This window comes from Pygoscelis adeliae, unplaced genomic scaffold (assembly GCF_000699105.1).
Source record: "Pygoscelis adeliae isolate BGI_AS28 unplaced genomic scaffold, ASM69910v1 Scaffold186, whole genome shotgun sequence".
Classification (NCBI taxonomy): Eukaryota; Metazoa; Chordata; class Aves; order Sphenisciformes; family Spheniscidae; genus Pygoscelis; species Pygoscelis adeliae.
Window position 1 is genome coordinate 4,990,664 of NW_008825071.1, and position 18,387 is coordinate 5,009,050.

Here is an 18,387-nt window from a genome sequence, read left to right on the forward strand (position 1 = left end):
CGCCCGCTCCCCTCGGCGGCGGGGCGACGAGGTGCGGGAGGGCTGGCCTGGCTTGGGTGTGCAGTGCCCGTGTCCCCCACCCTCACACCCCCCCACCCCCGCTTTCTCAAGCTCTGGTGGTTCCTTTTTGCTGAGATTGAATGGAGGAAATGAAAGGGCACGATGCCGCGGGGTGTGGGGGAGGGTGTGTGGTTCACAGCGCCCCCTTCTCTTCGTTTCCAAATAACTTTGAGCTTTGAAATGCTTCCAGAGCTTAATTCGGTGACTAATCTGTAGCTGACAGCCTTTTTAGTGAACGGACTACTGAGCAGTCACTCTGTGCAGCTTGTATGTGGGTCTGAAATGCCAGTGAATGGAAGAAGTGAACTTTCTACTGGTACTCCTCAGCTTTTGACATCTGTTTGCTAGAATAGATTGAGAGCAGCTCTTGGGAGGCTTTTTTCCTTATGTGGATCCAAGACTTGTACTGTTTTTTAATGCAAGGAGAAGGGTTATTTCAATGGGAGGCAGGACTTGCAGGTCTATCGGAGTTCTTGGAAGGAATCAGCAGTGTAGTGTGTGTAGGTGTTGTGATCAATATGCTGAACTTCAAGCTCTAAAAGAAAAAACACCCCAAAAACCACCACCGCCAAACTTGAGCTATGCCATAGCCTGTGGTGAGAGGCTTGTGAGATAAAAAGCAAATGCCAATGCCAGGTGGACTTATAAGTGATTTTTGAAAACCAAAGGAGCAAAGTGAAGAGTCAGCTGACATTTAATACTAAAAAAAATTGTTAATTGTGGTTAAAATGGCAGAGCATTGTGAAAAGATTTTTGCAGTATCAAGGGACCGGATAATGGGAGGTAAATCTAGTAGTAACATATATGGAGTAATGCACATAAAGTGTGAAATATGTGCGTGCATAATTTATGTGGGGAAATATAATGGCTTCAGACTGAGCTGTTAGTATCCCAAAGAAAGGATTAGCTAAACTAACTGCAAGCATTTCTCCAAAATATCTGTTTAATGCTTTGTAGCAAGCCAATAAGCAAATCAAACATTAAGAGCTTAAAATAAAATAGAAGATGTCATTATATTGCTACAGGAATCTATCGTGTGCCTGTGTCTCAAACAGTGTTTTTTCTTATTAAAGTGCATTACATTATTTAAAAAAAAAAAATACTTTTTTTTTTTTAAGATAGGATGGTGAGAGCTATGTAACGATTTCTGCATGAAGAAATTCTAAATAGGTTAAATCTGTCTAGCCTGGAAAATAGATGACTGGAAGAAGGGTGATGGTTATAAAACTGAGTAGAATGAAAAAGGTGAACTGGGAATGGTTGTGAAATTTCATCATTATGGAGGAATTGGAGTACATAAAGTTAAATGATCAAGCAACAGGCTTAAAACAAAGTTTTCTTTTATACAATGGGGAAATAAACTGCAAGCTCATTAACACAGGATGCTGAAACTTTTATCATTTAAAGTACATGGACGAAAGGTCAACATCTCTAAGGTAATAGTGTTAATGCCTGAGTATTAATACTCAGGTAAGGAAATTTCTGAAATAGAGATAACTGGGACTGCAGGGGTATATGAGGGTGCACCTTGTGTACTTTCCCTGGTCTTCTGCTCTTTGCCTCTGCATCCTGTACTGTCCATTGTTACAGACTAAACGGCGACTGAAGTGGCTATTTATTCTGAGTGTTTTTTTAATTCAAGTTTCTATATGCTCATTAGGTGTTGTCTAGCCACTTTTAATCTTTCAGAAGATGAAACATGGTACTTACTAGGGTTTTTAGGTTTTCAGAATATGCATATGAGATCTTTACTTACTCTCTTGCTGAAAGATTAAAATAATTTTAGAACAGAAGGGAAGGGACCTACAATGATCATCTAACCCAACTGCCTGACTAATTCAGGGCTGACCAAAAGATAAAGCATGTTATTAAGGGCGTTGTCCAAATGCCTCTTAAACACTGACAGGCTTGGAGCATCGACCACCTCTCTAGGAAGCCTGTTCCAGTGTTTGATCACCCTCTTGGTAAAGAAATGCTTCCTGATGTCCAGTCTAAAACTCCCTGGTGCAGCTTTGAACCATTCCCACGTGTCCTATCACTGGATACCAGGAGGAAGAGAACAGCACCTCCCTCTCCACTTCCCCTCCTCAGGAAGCTGTAGAGAGCAACGAGGTCACCCCTCAGCCTCCTTTTCTCCAAACTAGACAAGCCCAAAGTCCTCAGCTGCTCCTTATAAGACTTTCATTCCAACTCTGCCACCAGCTTTGTTGCCCTCCTCTGGATGCATTTGAGTACTTAACATACTTCTTAAATTGTGGAGCCCAGAACTGCCATAATACAGCATTTATTAGCTGCACCAACACCAAATACAGCAGAATAATTCTGAGTTTGCAACATGCTGTTCAAAATTGGAAACCAGGATCATTTTCTCCAGGCCTTTCTGCTTTTGTCTGTATGTGACAAATGGAATTGAAACACTAAGGATCTCTTTAACTTTGCCTGCTAACTTAAACATCTTTCTGGTGCTTTCTTGCTTGAAGAGAGCAACAGTAATTAGTAAATGACTTTATTTTTAAGTGGCTTATAAATATTTAGCAGTTTGGAGTTCTGTATTGTACATTCAATTTGTATTCATTGAATACTTTGCTTTGAATCCTTCATTGTATTTTACTTTGAACAGTATCAGAGCTTATAAAATGATTGCTAAAAGTCACCTAGATTTCAAAAGTACTGAACACAGGAAGCTGACATGTTCATTGTTTTGGGGGGAGGAGGGGGGAATTTGAACTGTTACCCTGTTAGAAGTGACTCAATAGGATTTGATAATGATTTACAGTATTGGTAATGATTTTTTTCATAATACAGCATTTATTAATTAATATTGGTACACTTCTAGTTCTTGTGCCATGATTATTAATGGAAAATATTCGAGGAGAACAGTGTCAAGGCCACTACTAGAAAAAACTGAGTACAGGCTACTTCCAATTTAGTTGTTTATCTGTGCCGGCGATAGGCAGTTTCTTCTCCACCTTCTTACCTACAGGTCTCTGTTCTTTATAGCCTGTTATAGCACTCAGTCTCCCTGGGAGTCTATGTGACAGGATATGAGTAAGTGTCAGCCAGTGAGACATACAAATTAATGGACAAACTTGACACAGGAATGGCTGGATATAAACTTAAGTAAGCTTAATCTAGTGATAAGAATATTATACAGCCATCTGATGAGAGGTATTGAAACAGCATTATGAAAAGGACTTGTGGGGTCAAGAGCCTAAAGAGCTGTAACTTGGATTTTGAGTGGCTTATAAAAGGACTTGTGGTGTGAATGCTTGCAGAGAATAGACCTAAATATCCAGGAGACATCCTAGGATTACGTGGATTTCTGCTGCTCATCACAAATATGATGTGATAAGTGCTATCAAAACTTAAATAATGGGGTAAAAAAATAATTTTATCATTTTTCTAAAGTGAAAAGATAAAATTCAAAGCACAAAAGTATCAGAAGTTATTTGGACCAGTTCTTCAGCCATGTGAAAAGCAAATGTTTATGCCTCAATTAGACATTTATGTCTATGAAAGTACTTTGAATACATGACCTGATTTCTTTTTCTTTTAAACATTTCTGGATGCTTGCAACTGCTACTTGCAATGTTAATCTGAATTTGTTAGGAAGCACGGAAGGCTTGCAGCTAGCAACATCTCTATTTGTAAACTGATCACACCTGACATAGAAACCATTGAGGGACTGTAAACATAGCAATTTTTCAGTTGCTCTTTTAAAAGTGGGACTAAGGTAACTTGCTTCCACTTTCTTATTCCCACCTTTTCTGATTTCCTTTCTCTGGTGGTCTCATTGCTGCTTTTGTGTATTCCATCTTCCTCTGCAGATGGGAGGAATTCATGCATAGTCAAGGATATAGGATCAGAGAAAATACTGGCTAAGGTGAACTCTAGTACTGCTTACCACTGTGTATTTGTTTTATTTTCCCAGTGTAGTAATGCATGAAGCCATGTGAAATTGCAGAAGTGCCTTCAGTGGAACAGATGGAAGTGTTCATCTCATTTGGCAAGAGAGGCTAATGAGATGTGGTTTGAGAGACATGACCTTAAAAGAAAAGTCACGTAACTCAAAGTGCTGAAACAAGTGTGTGGTTTGCTTCACAAGTCTGAATTCAGTTGCAGATGGGAAAACATTTGAGCTCTAAATTCTACCTGAATAACTTTTCTTTAATGCTCTGTTTCAACAGTTTTATAACTATCTTAAATGAGTGAGTCTTGTAAAATACTTCAAAAGATGAGGAAAGTCATGCTTGATTAGACCAGTGGTAAAGAGAAAATACCCTTTAATTGGAAGTTGAGTTTTGAAACTTATAAATGGGAGATCAGAAGAGAGTGAGTTTCCATGCAATCAGTCAGCAAGTGGCATGTGGTGGAGTGTTGCGTTAAACGGGACCAGGTTCAAGGAGCCGTGCAGAACCAAGCACTGTGTCACCTGACGTCTTCTGTTATTCCAGTGTCGGAGTAGTGTGTGCTTCTGTGCTGGTTTTGGCTGGGGTAGAGTTAACTTTTTTCCATAGCAGCTAGTATGACACTATGTTTCAGATTTGTGCTGAAAACAGTGTTGATAATCCAGGGATGTTTTAGTTACTGCTGAGCAGTGCTTACACACAGTCAAGGCCTTTTCTGTTCCTCATACCACCCCACCAGCGAGTAGGCTGGGGGTGCACAAGGAGTTGGGAGGGGACATGGCTGGGACAGCTGACCCCAACTGACCAAAGGGATATTCCATGCCATATGACGTCATGCTCAGCATATAAAGCTGGGGGAAGAAGAAGGAAGGGGGGGACGTTCAGAGTGATGGTGTTTGCCTTCCCAAGTAACCATTATGCATGATGGAGCCCTGCTTTCCTGGAGATGGCTGAACACCTGCCTGCCGATGGGAAGCAGTGAATGAATTCCTTGTTTTGCTTTGCTTGTGTGCATGGCATTTGCTTTACCTGTTAAACTGTCTTTATCTCAACCCACGAGTTTTCTCACTTTTACCCTTCTGATTCTGTCCCCCATCCCCCTGGGGGGGAGTGACCGAGCAGCTGTGTGGGGCTTAGTTGCTGGCTGGGGTTAAACCATGACAGTATCCTTCAGTCTGATCTTCTCCATAGCAAAGCTATCCACTAGGGCAGTATATTATCTACATCTTAGTTTAATGCTGTGCCATTTTTGACTTGTCTGTCAAGTCAAAAGTTTCACTTGTCACAGAAGAAGTCTGATGCAGAGCTCGGAGCAGAACCCTGTTCTCCCAGATCTCAGGTTAGCATCTAAAGCTCTGTTCCTCTTTTTTTTTTTTCTTCGGCTAAAGCTGCTTAAGATTTTCTGTGGTGGACACTAGCATTTGAATACAGGCAACATTCACCTTGGTAATAACCCAGTTCTAAATTAGTCTTCATGTGCTGGAGTAGTAGCATCCTATTTTCAAATCAGCAGGGACACAGAGGTAAAGTGATCTTGCAAGACTGCACAGGACGTCTGTAGTAGGGTCAGAAATAGAAGCCAGATCTTCAGACTCTGTCTTGCGCTGTTACCGCATCACCTTCCTTCCTATCTTGATTCCATTCGTGAAAAATCATGTTGCTTTGCCCTAGCACTCCATATTAGCCCTGGGTTTTTTGTTTTGTTTGCTCTTCCTGATTCAAATGGAGGAGGAAAATGTGCTCCAATAAAGAAAACCCTCCCTGTGTTAGCTTTTGTGTACAAGCCAGTGTAAGGTGAATGAAATACATGGACCTGAGACTTGTACCCCTCACCTTTTGAGGGGGAGTAATGTTGCAGTTAGATCACTTTGTTTCTTTCCCCTTTACAAAGAACTAAGAGGTGGTGTGGGAAATAACAGAAAAGGTAGCTTTAATGAAACTCAAATCATAAAAACTGTTTAACATTCTGATATTACATAGATGTTACATACATCTATGCATGAGTCAGTAGAATAGGCTTTGACTAGTAGTCTCATCTTCACAAACACATTGCATCATGATTTATAAGAGGAGTTGACATATTGATTGCACAGTGCCAAATGTGGCTTAAATGTCTTTGGATGGCACCTGGCTGTGGCATTTTAAGTGAGACAGTGGCTCCCAGCTTTTAGTGAGTACTAAACGCTGCAGAGGCTGGGAGCTGCTCTTTTGCCTAAATGCAAAATCCTGTCTGGTAGATGGGATTTCCCAACTCTCTCTGGATTCAGGTATCTGCTATGCCAAGAGCGGGAGCCCCGGCTTTGCATTGCGATGCTGTACTGTTGGACCCGTCTTACTTCTTTGAGAGACAGCTTCTTTCACCAATTAACGTAGAAATATTATAGTCTGCATGTCATCACTGCTTGTTTGCTGAAGGTGTGTGTATTGTGGGTATGCTGTTTGACTTCCACGGGTTCAATCAAGCTAAGGATGATTTGAAAAGGTAAATCAAATGGCTAAAGAAAGTAAAGTAAGCACTGGAAGACTGATTCAGATCAAATACGTTGTGTGTGGTGAAGTTGAACCAGTAGGAATTCTTTGAGAGCGGCTTGCCTGAACAAAGTGGAAGCATTTGAGATGCAAACCGGTGGTGTCAGTTACCTGTCCAGGAAGAACTCTGCAGCAAAATAGTTACAAAGCTAAACTAAGCTGCAAAGACAAGAATGCATGGAAATGCCCATTTTCCTTTTTTGTGTATTTTAAATTACTTTACAATTACTTTATTTTTAAAAATACCTATTACGTAACTTACAGTTCTTCAGTATGGCACGATGTCGGGTGTTACCATTTTGCAATGTTCTTAAGAGGCTGCCAAATTAATAGAAAATGCATCGTCTTCTGATTCAGAAGTAACTCGGTACTGTGAATCTGCCTCCAGGCTTTGTCTGTGTGTGTGATTTTGTTTAATGGTGTATTTAGTTGATATTGTTGCTGGAGAGAGTTTCTCTTACCCAGAATAACTTGTTCTTCAGTAGTCTGGTTATTTCCAAGGGAATTCTTACTTAAGGGTTTAGTAACAGTGAGGCGACAGGGAGTCTCGGCTGAAGAGGCAGTCTTAACTTGTTTCAGACGTGTGTTTATTTTGGGGATTTTTTTTTTTATTTTTACTTTCCATCCAAGCTGGCACTGTAACTAGAGCAAGTGAAAGAAAAATCTTTCTGCTTTGATTACCTTATACCTAAATGTCTCTGGTACAGGCTGGGAGATCTTGTGAGGTTTTGAAACTCTAGTTTTCAAGCCTGGTTACCTTCCCACTATTATCATTGGCTAAGCCTGTTGTAATTTTCCTTTCACGGCACTGCATCATGGTTTGTTTCACCTGTCTATTATCGTTGGTCTGGTTGTTTGTCCACTGTAACCAGTCTTGTTGGCTGATTATTTACACTAGTGTCTTGTTTGTTGCCTTGAGCTAGAGAGCTCTGAAGTCTGTTTATGGCACTCAGTATTTTGGATACTCAGACCACTGTGCTCTAACTCAAAACAAACATTGAAAAAAAAAAAAATTAATGCTGCTTTTCTTGAGAGCATCTGAGAATGAAGTGTAAACGTTCTTTAGCATTTATTTCTTCCTCCTTTTCCCCCAAATAGTAATTCTGTGTGTTAAGTGGCCTGTTTGCAGTGATAAAGTGGACCACATGCTTCCTCTGTCTAGCCTAAGTTAAAAATAAATACTCCTCCCTTAATGGGGTTTTTATTTATACCAAATATATTCAAGTCATGCTTCTGTAAAGTGCCCTATAACTTTTCTGGGAAGGCGCTGAATATTTCTGGCTTCCCCCTTCCCCGCCCCCTGCTGGTGTTCTCTGGAAGTCATGTGTCTGTTTCACAGTAATTCACTTTACAGGTGTTTTAGGTAGGATTTTAAACAAACAGTCAAAAACCCAACCGAACAATTTGTGGCTGAGAGTTTTCCCATGCACACACAGATGCTTAAGTGGATTTAGTAGAATGTACCGCATGCTTTTCATGCACTACTAAGTCTAGTGCCCCAAATTTTGGCTCTGTCAACAAGTTGGGGAGTTGAAGACATGTTTAAATGGCTTGTAATATTCTGCTTAGGTCTCACTTTCTTGCAAGTTTCCTATATTCACTTGGAATATTTTATGCGTTTTCTTTCCCATGTGGACTAGAAATGAGCATGGCTTTTGGAAATTTGATTACTTTTAATGATGTTTAGACCCATGAGAAGAATGGATTGATTTATGGTCTTTGGAATGCACAAAGCATTGAAGCTTCCAGAGATCTGAAATACCCCTCAGGGGAAACAACTTTCAGAGAGTTGCTACTTCAATTTTTTTACTTCTAGATCTGAAAGAAAAAAAGATGCCAAACCCAGACATCTGCCATTGAGGTTTTTTCTAGGTGCAGGGCAATTTAAGGCATTTGTGGGACATCAGATTCAATTTAATCACAAGTCATTTAAAGGTTTAGGTATTAATGGAAAAAGGAAATACTTGGTGTAGGCATTAGGAATTAATTTAGATCATAAAATGTTGTCATAGAAAAGCTTTCCTCCAACTGTTCTCAGCAGCAGAGAAGTTATGGTAATTAAAAGTCTGCAGGATGCGAAAAGTATTCCAGGAGGAAGGGGAAGGGTGGGATCTCTTTTTGTCCTAAGCAATGGCCTGCTTGTATTGGCATGACTCTGATTACAGAAGAGGAAGAAAAATAGTGGTGCTGTGGTTACACAAGTGCCACTTCTTAGTGTTTCTTCCCCTTCCCTAATACACCCCTGTTGTCCGTGCTCAGAAGCCTGTTTCTGCTGTCAGCTGTGTAACTGGGAGGATGGGTTTCCCTAGCTCTGTGAAATAGGGCTCTTCGTATTTGTGTAGGTCAGCAGTATAGGCTTGAATAGGTAGCAAGACCTTCTGAACAGAGAATGGGAGTATTAATTTATAGCTCTACGCAAGACAGATGGTTTCTGGTGTTGCGAATGATGCTTATATAGCATATGTTTTCAAATAGCTGTTTAACTTTTTTATGCTGCTTAACTGTGTATTTCACAGACAAGTTACATTCCTATTTTATGGATGATGAAACTTGACTGGTTAGCTAGAGGGAAAGGGGTATCACTAGTTCTCAGCTGGGTAAAACTCCGGTCTCTCTTGGCCTAAATGCTTAGATGAGGTAGACCTTTTAAAAGGAAGATTCTGGATTAGGTTTAGACATTTATATCTGCTTTTTTAACTTCCTCAGCTACCTGTTATAGAAACACTTGAGGAGCTGGATCTTAAATATTTTTCAAGAGATATCCTAGAAATGTGACCGTCTCAACTCTTTACTTGCATAGTTTTGGGACCCAGAGCATTTTAGCAGTGGAGCAGAATACAAATTTGCCAGAGAATGTTAATTTTACTTTAGTGGGATTTGGGCATGGTGAGGGAACACCCTGCATTTAGGGGATGTGGTCTTTTAGGGAACATGATAAGGAAGACCTTGTGCATTTCAGAAGAGGATTTATTATAAAACATGGTATTAATTTCAAGATCTCCACAAGTGTGTTTAATAGCAATTATGTAATGCAGCTTTTAAAATGTGATTTTCAGAATAATGTGTTTGCTGAGTGAGGGTAGGAACCCTAGTGCTACCTTTTTATAGTGCCGGTGTAATGAATCCTGACTCCTTGTTTTAGGTATAACCACAGAAATTCCTTTTCTCCTGACAGTTAAGACCCTCATCTGTGATCAATGGTGATCACCCACCTACTGCTTGCTGTGGCAGTACAATTTGGAGTGTGTAGGTCCTTGCCTGGAGCTTAAATGTTTGCTTCCGGATGAGGACAAACTTTATCAAGTCAAGTTGGTGTTTATAGGACTGTAGAAAGGAGTGGGTGTGTTGTGGAAGGGTGTTGGGGTTGAGAGTTGGCAATTAGGGGATGGGAGATGATCAAGTTTTTTCTCACTTTTCTAGTATACTTTGCCTGAGAGCTGACTATGAATTTCTATGAAGTAACTAAGCAGTACCTTTTTTCTTTCTCCTGCAGGCTGGTACGTGGTCTGGCAATTGTTTTTGTCTAAATTCAAATTCCTGAGAGAATTGATAGGTGATACAGGGTCCCAACAGGGAGACAACGAGCCTTCAGAGGCTGAAGCTGAACAGGAGACTCCACCCTCGCCACAGAGATGTAGACAGAAATCTGCTCGACAGCGAAGGGCACCTACAGAAGACACAACTTAAAGTACTCCATTGAACTTCTGACTAACTGTGAATGGTTAAGCACCTCTGCACTGTGGTGTTCAGTGGTTTGATCTTGCTGAAAAGCTGACTTAAGAGGTAATATTAATACCTGTGGACCTTTACTTCTGAACTACTAATGTATCCTACTTCGGTAGAGGTTCAGGGGGTGCTTCAGCAGCAAGTCATAGAATACTGGAAGAAAGGAGGGGTGGAGAGAAATCTCCATCAGAAAAATGCTGAGCTGCTGTTGCTCCTATCTCTGCACACAGACTAAAAACAGGTCCTGGACCATAGGCTTAGCCTTTGCATTAGTCTGAACATAGTAAACGTTTCAGACTTGAAATGGTTTCTAAATTATTTTTTCTTTACAGCACTGTAACTACATATAGTGAAATTTAAGTTTTATTTCCTTAGCTATGTATGAATATATATTTTTTCTTCAACCTTGAGAATGCATGTGAACTTGAAAAATGGTTGAAAGAATATCCTGCTTTAGAAAGTATTCTAAAGTGAGATTTTAGTTATGTTCTTATATATAAAAAGTATAAATGAAATATGAAAAATCAATATTAGATGCACATGATTTGGAGGTTTTTATTATCTCCTTTAAAAAAAAAAAGGCAGAAAAAGGAATCGGGAGGTAAGACCTGTTTTCTTGGTTTTGACATAAGAAGGGTTGCAGGTCAAACAGTCCTGCTAGGTTTCTGTATGTTTCTCCTGAACCTTTTACTCTAAGTCCAACTTGTGTTGGAGAGGGGAAGGTGCCTAGGTTATGTACTCACTGTTTAGTATTCTGAAGTGTCATCTTTGGTTTTTGGATACTAAGCACTTCTCTAGTTCACTTTGTACACCTTCACGTCAGGTATATGATACCTGACATATCTTCTTTCCTGGAACCAGTTAAGGCATTCTGACCAATTTGGTAGACGTCACTGTAACACTTGATAGTGTTATAGCAATGAATTTGGTACCTCATGTTTGGTGGAGGACTTACTGATTTTTACCAGTAATAAGCAGTTGCTCCTGTTTTCTTTGAGTTATACAGCTATTTTGACATTGCACTTCAAAATGAAGAGCTCCGCTTCTGTTTATCTAGCAACTCTGAAGACTGATGCATGAGATCTTTGGAAAGAGGAGGAACATGCATGTACCACCTCTGATGTGTGTATATGAGAGAGAACTATCTATGTGTCTTGTCATGAACAACTTCAGTTTTCTCTCAAAGCTTGGATATGTGGTGGTGTTTGGATCGTTGTTCCCTGTATAAAAACTGTAAAACAGGACTACAAAATTGGTCTTGTACTTTGAGCTGTTAAGAAGTTTAAACCTGTGACTTCCAAACTTGTGGTTTGGTTCATTTATATGGCTAAAAGCAGCAACATTTAGCTTTTTTGTCAAGTAGGCCTACATCTGGGAAAACAGCACTCTTTTAGTGCCTTTATGTTTTAATTTGTCATCTGTGAATATTGTTCAAAAGCTAAGGAAAGCATTCACTTCATAAAACAATTTGGATGTTTCAGTATTAAAATATATAAGATCAGACCTGACCTTCCTTTTAGACTCCAGAGTCTTCATTTTGTTTACTAGCGTGTATGTATAAGCATGCTTTGTATTACAGGGTTACGTTTTCAAGCATGATTAAGCAGTGCTATGCACATATCCTTTAAACACACATAGAAATATTGATAGTCTCCTTCCTCTATCCTGTCTGCTGGCAAGGGAATACCTAATGATGGAGTTTTTTTAATCAGTAAAATTCCCATTTATTCAAACTGAGCAAAAACAATCAGATTCTATTCCCTGCTGCTTTCAGCTGTTTGCCTTGCAAAACTTAATGTCACAATGTTCTTGTGTCTTTTCACATGATGAGACTTTCAGTTTAGCAGTGCTAACCAAATACTGGTACATTTTTCTTAAGAAACGTCTCTAGCATCTTTGTCTTAAGCTTTGCTAATATAGGCTTACAAATAATTTTTTTGTACTGGTGTAGGATATTGACACTCCACTGCATTTCACTTTTACCTAGACTTTAGTGCACAGAAGATGGGAAAAGGCTGATGCTTATAGTATCCTCGGCTGAGATAAGTAACAGTTAACTCAGTCTCTCCTTCTAGTAGCTATGAAGAAATGTGAAGTTACAGCAATACACATAGCTAGTCAGGGTAGCTCTAAAGGTGTGAGAATCAAGACTCTGCAGCCAGTTAACGAAGGAAAAATCCATGCGGGTTTGAATGCTGACGCTGATCAAATATGCAATGTTTGGAACCTCTGGGTAGCTCATCCGCTCTAGCCAAACAACTTCCTTCTCCCTTCCTTGCTGTATGTAGCTGTACATTTCACTCCCCAAAGTTATTTTTAGTGTCTTTTTTTAAAACAGCTGATGCTATGTTTTTAATGTTGCTGTGACATAGCTGCCAATAATGCTGTCTGCCTAGTGTATAACTTTAATGATCTTATTAGTAGCAGGCCAAAGGTTTATATTATGTGGTTTGGAAGAATTATGGAATGCTGATGTCTTCTGTCAATGAATAGTTTTTCCTGAAGGAGCCCGTAGTAAAATCTTTGTACAGGGCACTTCACGCAAACCTGTACAAGTGAAGCTGTATGTGTGAAAGCATACTTGTGATAAGACCTGGGTTGTGATTGCTGGCAGTCCAATATACTCATGTCTTTGAATATTTTTACCGATGTACTTCTGAGATGTTGCTGGCAGGTGCTCAAAGCGCTTAACTTTGAATGGACCCACTCAAGTCTAAAACCTTATGAAGGCAACAGGTTACACAGTTGGTCTTGTTTTGTTTAGCAGGATCTATTTTTAAAATCGTTTATTGCCTTATTGTTGCAGCCATTCTCTTGAATGTATTTTGGATTCTTATTTTAAGTATAGTCATATCACCTTTGTTGCGGGGGCTGTGTAACTTTGAATAAGCAGTAATTACCTATGTTGTATGTGACAGTTAATTGAAAACAGTTACTGCAATGAAGGCTGGAACAAACAGTGTAGACTGGTGGAAAAAAATACAAAAGCTATTGCTAAAATTTGAGGAGTGTAAACAATTTTGTTCATGCTGAATTGCATAATTCAGACCTGTTAGGGAGCCACTAAGGTTTTTATCGTGGTGATTTAATGTTTGCCCACGAGGCTAATTCTATGCAGTTCATCCACTAAGCACTGCTGCTGTAGCTATTTGCAGTAAATGCCATATACTGTGCTGCAATTTCAGCAACTTGCTGCTTAATATCAGGTTTTACACTGAACTAGACCTGTGTATGCACTTCTGTTTTGTTTGGAAATGACCGCCATAAAGAATGTGTTCAGTGTGGTCATTTGCTTCTTCAGTGTTACGATACTGTACCTAAAGCTTCTGTGGTTGTCTGTTTTCATCGTTAACTGTTCTTTTAACTGCACAGATGAAAAATAAAGTAACCAGACTTGATATGAATATTTGACCCGAGTGGTTTTCTGGCTTTCTTTGGAATAGGATTTTGCCTGTAGAACAAGACTTCTCGTTTGAGTGTGCAACGCTACAAAAGATGACTTGTCAGAAGTCACGTTCTAGCTGGTGTAATACTTCATCTTAAAAAACAGGTTAGTGTGTATCTTGTAGAGCAGTAGTTGCTAAAGGTGGTTTTTCTGCCTTATCTTTGAAAGTTGTCATTTCATTTTAGCAATTCAAAAAACCAAACCAAAACAAACCCAACAATAATCAAACCACTTCCTCCCTCCTTTGTTCTTGATACTTTTAAGATTGGTTGTAGACTGTGTAGGTTTTTCTAAAAGTAAGTATGTTGGTAAAGCAGGAAGTTTTAGTTTGGAAATGAAGAGAAGGAGAAGGAAATGAGAATGTGCTTCATCCCTGATTGCTTCTGTAAGTAAAATGCATAAATTGAATCCTGGGATCTCTTATTGAAAAATAAGAGATTAAAAGAAGATTTTTTGGGGCAAAAAAAAAGATAAAATCTCTTTAATCTTGAGAGAATGAGCTGTTTTGCTATTGTCCTACTCTTCTCACTTGTAAAAACGGGCTACTAACGGAGTACCATAAAATGCCATGGCATTGCGTAACTTGAGCACTTGGGTCTTTTGACTTCAAAAAGTTTGAGTTGTATGTGGCGGGGTGTGTTTGGGGGGTTAATGTAAGTGGGAATGATCGGTGATGGGTTACTGGTGTCAGATGCTTGTAAAACACGTGCTTGCTTTTCTCCTTCGGTCCTGATCCCAAAGAAACGCTTCATGGTCTGTTCCAGTGGAAGGAATAAAGGTGCCATTGTACAACTCTGCTCTGCCCCGCGTTCCACCAAAGGCTGTTTTAACTGATACTGCTCCTTCCCCAGGGGCACTTGTGTGTTGTCCTCAGGGTTCTCCTGTGGCCTTGATCCTAGACAATGAAAATACACAACCTGGGTAAAACAAGTGCTGTTTCACCTTGCTTGGGCAGTGCTTACATGAAGATTTTTTATGTGGTATTAGACTGGAAGTTGGCAGTGTAAATATGCTGGGTTTTATATTAAACCTTAAGGACGTGTATTAGCTGTGTTCTTCATGTAGATCAGAAGCTCTTACGTTTTGAGCGTCTCTGTTATCCCTGTGGGTGTTTATAATCAATAAAGCATTGTTGCTGAAAGCTGGGTAGAATGGAGACTTTTCCACACTGCCTCGTAGACTGCCTGCGTAAAAGGGAAGAGGTGGGTTTGTATCTGGTGTAGGGCTTCTGGTGACGTGTAGCAATGTTGGACTCTGCTTCAGGAGAAAGGAATGGCAAGATGGACCTGTGGGTGGCCAGAGCGGCATCATGGAGTGAACAGCAGAACTAACCAGCGCTAATGTTTGAGAGCTCTTGGGTTGTAAAGTCACCTTCGGAGGAGGTACCGCTATGGAAGGCTGGGGCTAGGAGCCCTTGTTCACCAGTGGAGCTCTGAACCATTCAGAAGGCAAACATCCTGGTTTTTACAAATGGCAACGCTGGGATGAGATATATCTTATGCCTTATTTTCCTGTATTTCTATCCACAGAGCTTTTCAGCTTCCACCATGGAAAACGGGTAACAGAAATGTTCCTTTAACTTTGGTAGCAAAGAGACCCTAATATCTGGGGGGGGAGTGGGACAGGGCATAATGCGGTCACTTTGGGGTCGTTGTCAGAGTATTGCAGACATTACCATTTGTGGTGTACCTCCCTCTACTAGCGTGCTTTGTGTGTGCTGCCGCAGGGACTCATCCTGAATGCTGGCAGCATACTTGAACTCGAAAGGATAAGATGATGTGCGTCCTGTATCGGGGAGCTGCTGCCTGAGAGGTACTTACTGTACCCTCATGCCTAGGTCTGTCTGCTGTACAATTTAGGTGGCTGATCTCTACCCCCTGTTAAAACCTCCAGCCTTCTATGCAGACAGCTGTGCTGTGCAACCCGTGACTGCGGAGTTTCGGAACCAGAAGGCACGTGTACCCTATGTCCTCCTCAGAACCACGGCAGCAGAGGATAGCTCTCCGAATGTAGTATCAATTTCCTCTCCTCTGTGCTAGAGGATTTGAATGTCTCATGGGGAGTTGAAAGCCTCCTATCAATAAATGCATTTGTTCACAAATAACGCTAGCTTTGGCTTGGAGCAAGTTTTGCTGCCGCTGTGTGCTAGGTTGAACCATGGGAGCTACATTTTTATTGCAATCAGTCTTGAACTTCCTAGTACAGCGCCCCACTCCTCATTTAAGGACCGAATCAGGAGCCTTCTGTCATTCTAAGAACTTGTTTATTTTGGGTTACTGCAGTTCCTGTGTCTCGAATCATCCCTTCGATGCCAGCTGATCTGATGTTATCCTTTTCTGTGTTTAAACAGGCAACATCCTTGCCGTGGTAGCAAATGTCAAAATAAGTCTCTTGCACACCAGTTGTTTCTGGCGCGAGTGGTCTTGGCTTTTAAGAATGTGAAGAGTTGTTACCCTTGAGGCCCGTAAGACCCTGCATTGAGGACGTCCTAGAAGAAACAGGAGACGCTGCCTGGTGATCTGAGCAGTTGTGAGAGGGCTGAGCTTGGTGCAGGGGGCTGGTGTCTGCAAGGCACGAACAGGCAGCTCCAAGAGACGATGCGGTTAGCTCAGGCACACCAGGTATGCAGCGTTGATTGCGTTCTCTAACGCTGATAAACCCGCTGAAGCCTGCTTGGTTTTGTGGCTGGACGGCACCACATCAGCTGTGACTTCTGGTCCTGGCACAACTTGACCTTTGTCTCTCCAGGAAGAGACCTGGTCTGGTCGACTTCTGGCGCCAGTGGTGTGGGGGCATGTTCACAAACAACCGGCACAGGTACTTCCACATCCGAAAATGCTCATCCTTCCTCCAGGCCAGCGGAGGGGGCACGCCAAGGCAGAAGGCAGGAAGCGGGGAGTTTCACTCTGTGGCTCTGATTTGCAGGTCTTCTACTGACTTTCTGTGTTAGCCTCTTCATTTTCCAAAATCACGAGGTTTATTTAACAATTGCAAGGTTTAAGTATTACCAATGATGCTTATTGCAGCCTTAGTTTTTACACTTTCTAAAGGATTTGGATACTGAGGGCAGACTTGATTTTGCTTTTCCTTGTCCTGATTTCCAGGATGTCCTCACATTTCTCCTGAATCCCGGAGTGACGGCACGGATAGGGGAAAGTGCTTATCCCCGGACTTGCTGCTTAGACAGGTGAATTGCTCGCAGTGCAGATCCAGCCTGAAACCCCGCAGGATTTTAGTAGTAAAGATGGGTAGAAAGGGAGTGCTGGAGCTGGCTTTTCACCACTAGATGGCATGGGCCTTCAAGCTTTGCCGGTAGAGGTCAACCTTGCAGGAGAAACACTGAGTGTCCATCAGGGCCAACGCTGCCGAGCTCCTTTGCGTTTGCTGTTGCTGTTTTTTGTAATTCTGTTGGGGTTTAGTGGGGTTGGGAAGTACAAGGGCAGCTCTTTGCAGGGGCTAAGCCTGGTTCTTGTTTGGCCGTGTGCTTCATGCCAAAAAAAGCTGTGGGACACGTGGAGTCCCATGTCTAGGAGGGCTCGCACGTTGCTCTGCGGCACAGGAGGAACACTGGATTTTGCTTTGTAAAGGAAAGTGACCTAAAAAATTATCTGTCGCAAGAAGGGAGGTCTCAAAAGTCCCAGGAGGGATCTGCTTGTCTTACTTCTCACGGTGCTTAAGAAAAAAACCACCAAAACACACCACAGCAGCACTTCTTCAGGTCTCAGGGTTACAAAGATACTGTAACATTGTGAACAGCAGCTTAAGAAACGGGTTGGTTTTGTGGTTTTTTTCCCCCAGGCTAATTGCAAGGGCAAGCTGCCTGCTGTCCAGATCTCTTCAAAATCCGTTCACAACTGTGTGTCCTCACATTTCTCATAGTTTTGCTGCAGAGATGTGAGGTGAAATGCCACCCCACCAGAGCTGGTCTAAATCCTGCTGGTTACCGAGCAGCTAAAACAAAGGCTCATGATCAGCTCACTTCAAAATCTTCTCCCCAAGTCTGATATTAATATTAGACCAATAGTAGTCTAATATTAAAACTGCAATGTTAATAATCTAATATTAATATTAGACTTGAGGACAGGGAGCCTGTGTAACATTTTCTTTGTAGTAAAGGCAGAAATCCTTGAGAAAAGCAACGAGAGAGAGAGACAGTTGGAGCCTAGTTGGGTTATCCTACTGATGAATCTCTATTCAGGCAAAGGGAGAAGGGGGAGCACTTTGTTGCACAAGGCTTTGGAGAAACCTGTTTTCCTTTTACTGAGCCCGTCATTTATTACCTAGGAGTAACAGCGAGTCCCCATTAGCAGATCTAACATTTACACTTAGAGAGCTGCTGGCTTTTTTAAAATTATTATTTAATTCTTTTTTTCAGTCCATGTGGCTTGCCAGGGAAACAAGGCTTATCCCATCTGTGTGGGTGCGTGCCTGAAGAGTCCTTTGTCTGCTGTTTGGGTCTGGAGGGCTCCTGCTCTTGTGTTAATGATCCCTAGCACTTGGCGAGGCGGTCTAGCTCAAAACTGAGAGTAAACGCATTAGGATTAAAAAGTGGGCTGTCTGTAATCACCTAGCAGGGCTGGGGCTGACACTGGCTCTTACACTGCAGCTGTGTCTGACGGCAGGCAGCTCCACAGGAAGCAGCAGTGCTGCTGGGGGCAGGGGGCCACCGCTGGAAAGGACTTGCTTGCCCGTGTGCTGGACCACTGTAGCTGCGGCTGC

The 18,387-nt window shown here is 41.4% G+C and overlaps 1 protein-coding gene across 1 annotated transcript; it reads left to right on the forward strand.

Moving 5' to 3' along the window:
* The first annotated feature begins 162 nt into the window (after positions 1-162).
* SMIM13 (small integral membrane protein 13) lies at positions 163-13,632 on the forward strand. Its single transcript, XM_009326543.1, has 4 exons — positions 163-184; positions 484-564; positions 4,134-4,151; positions 9,991-13,632. The coding sequence occupies exons 1-4, from the start codon at positions 163-165 to the stop codon at positions 10,182-10,184; spliced, it is 315 nt and encodes a 104-aa protein (XP_009324818.1). The 3' UTR covers positions 10,185-13,632.
* The last annotated feature ends 4,755 nt before the right edge of the window (positions 13,633-18,387 follow it).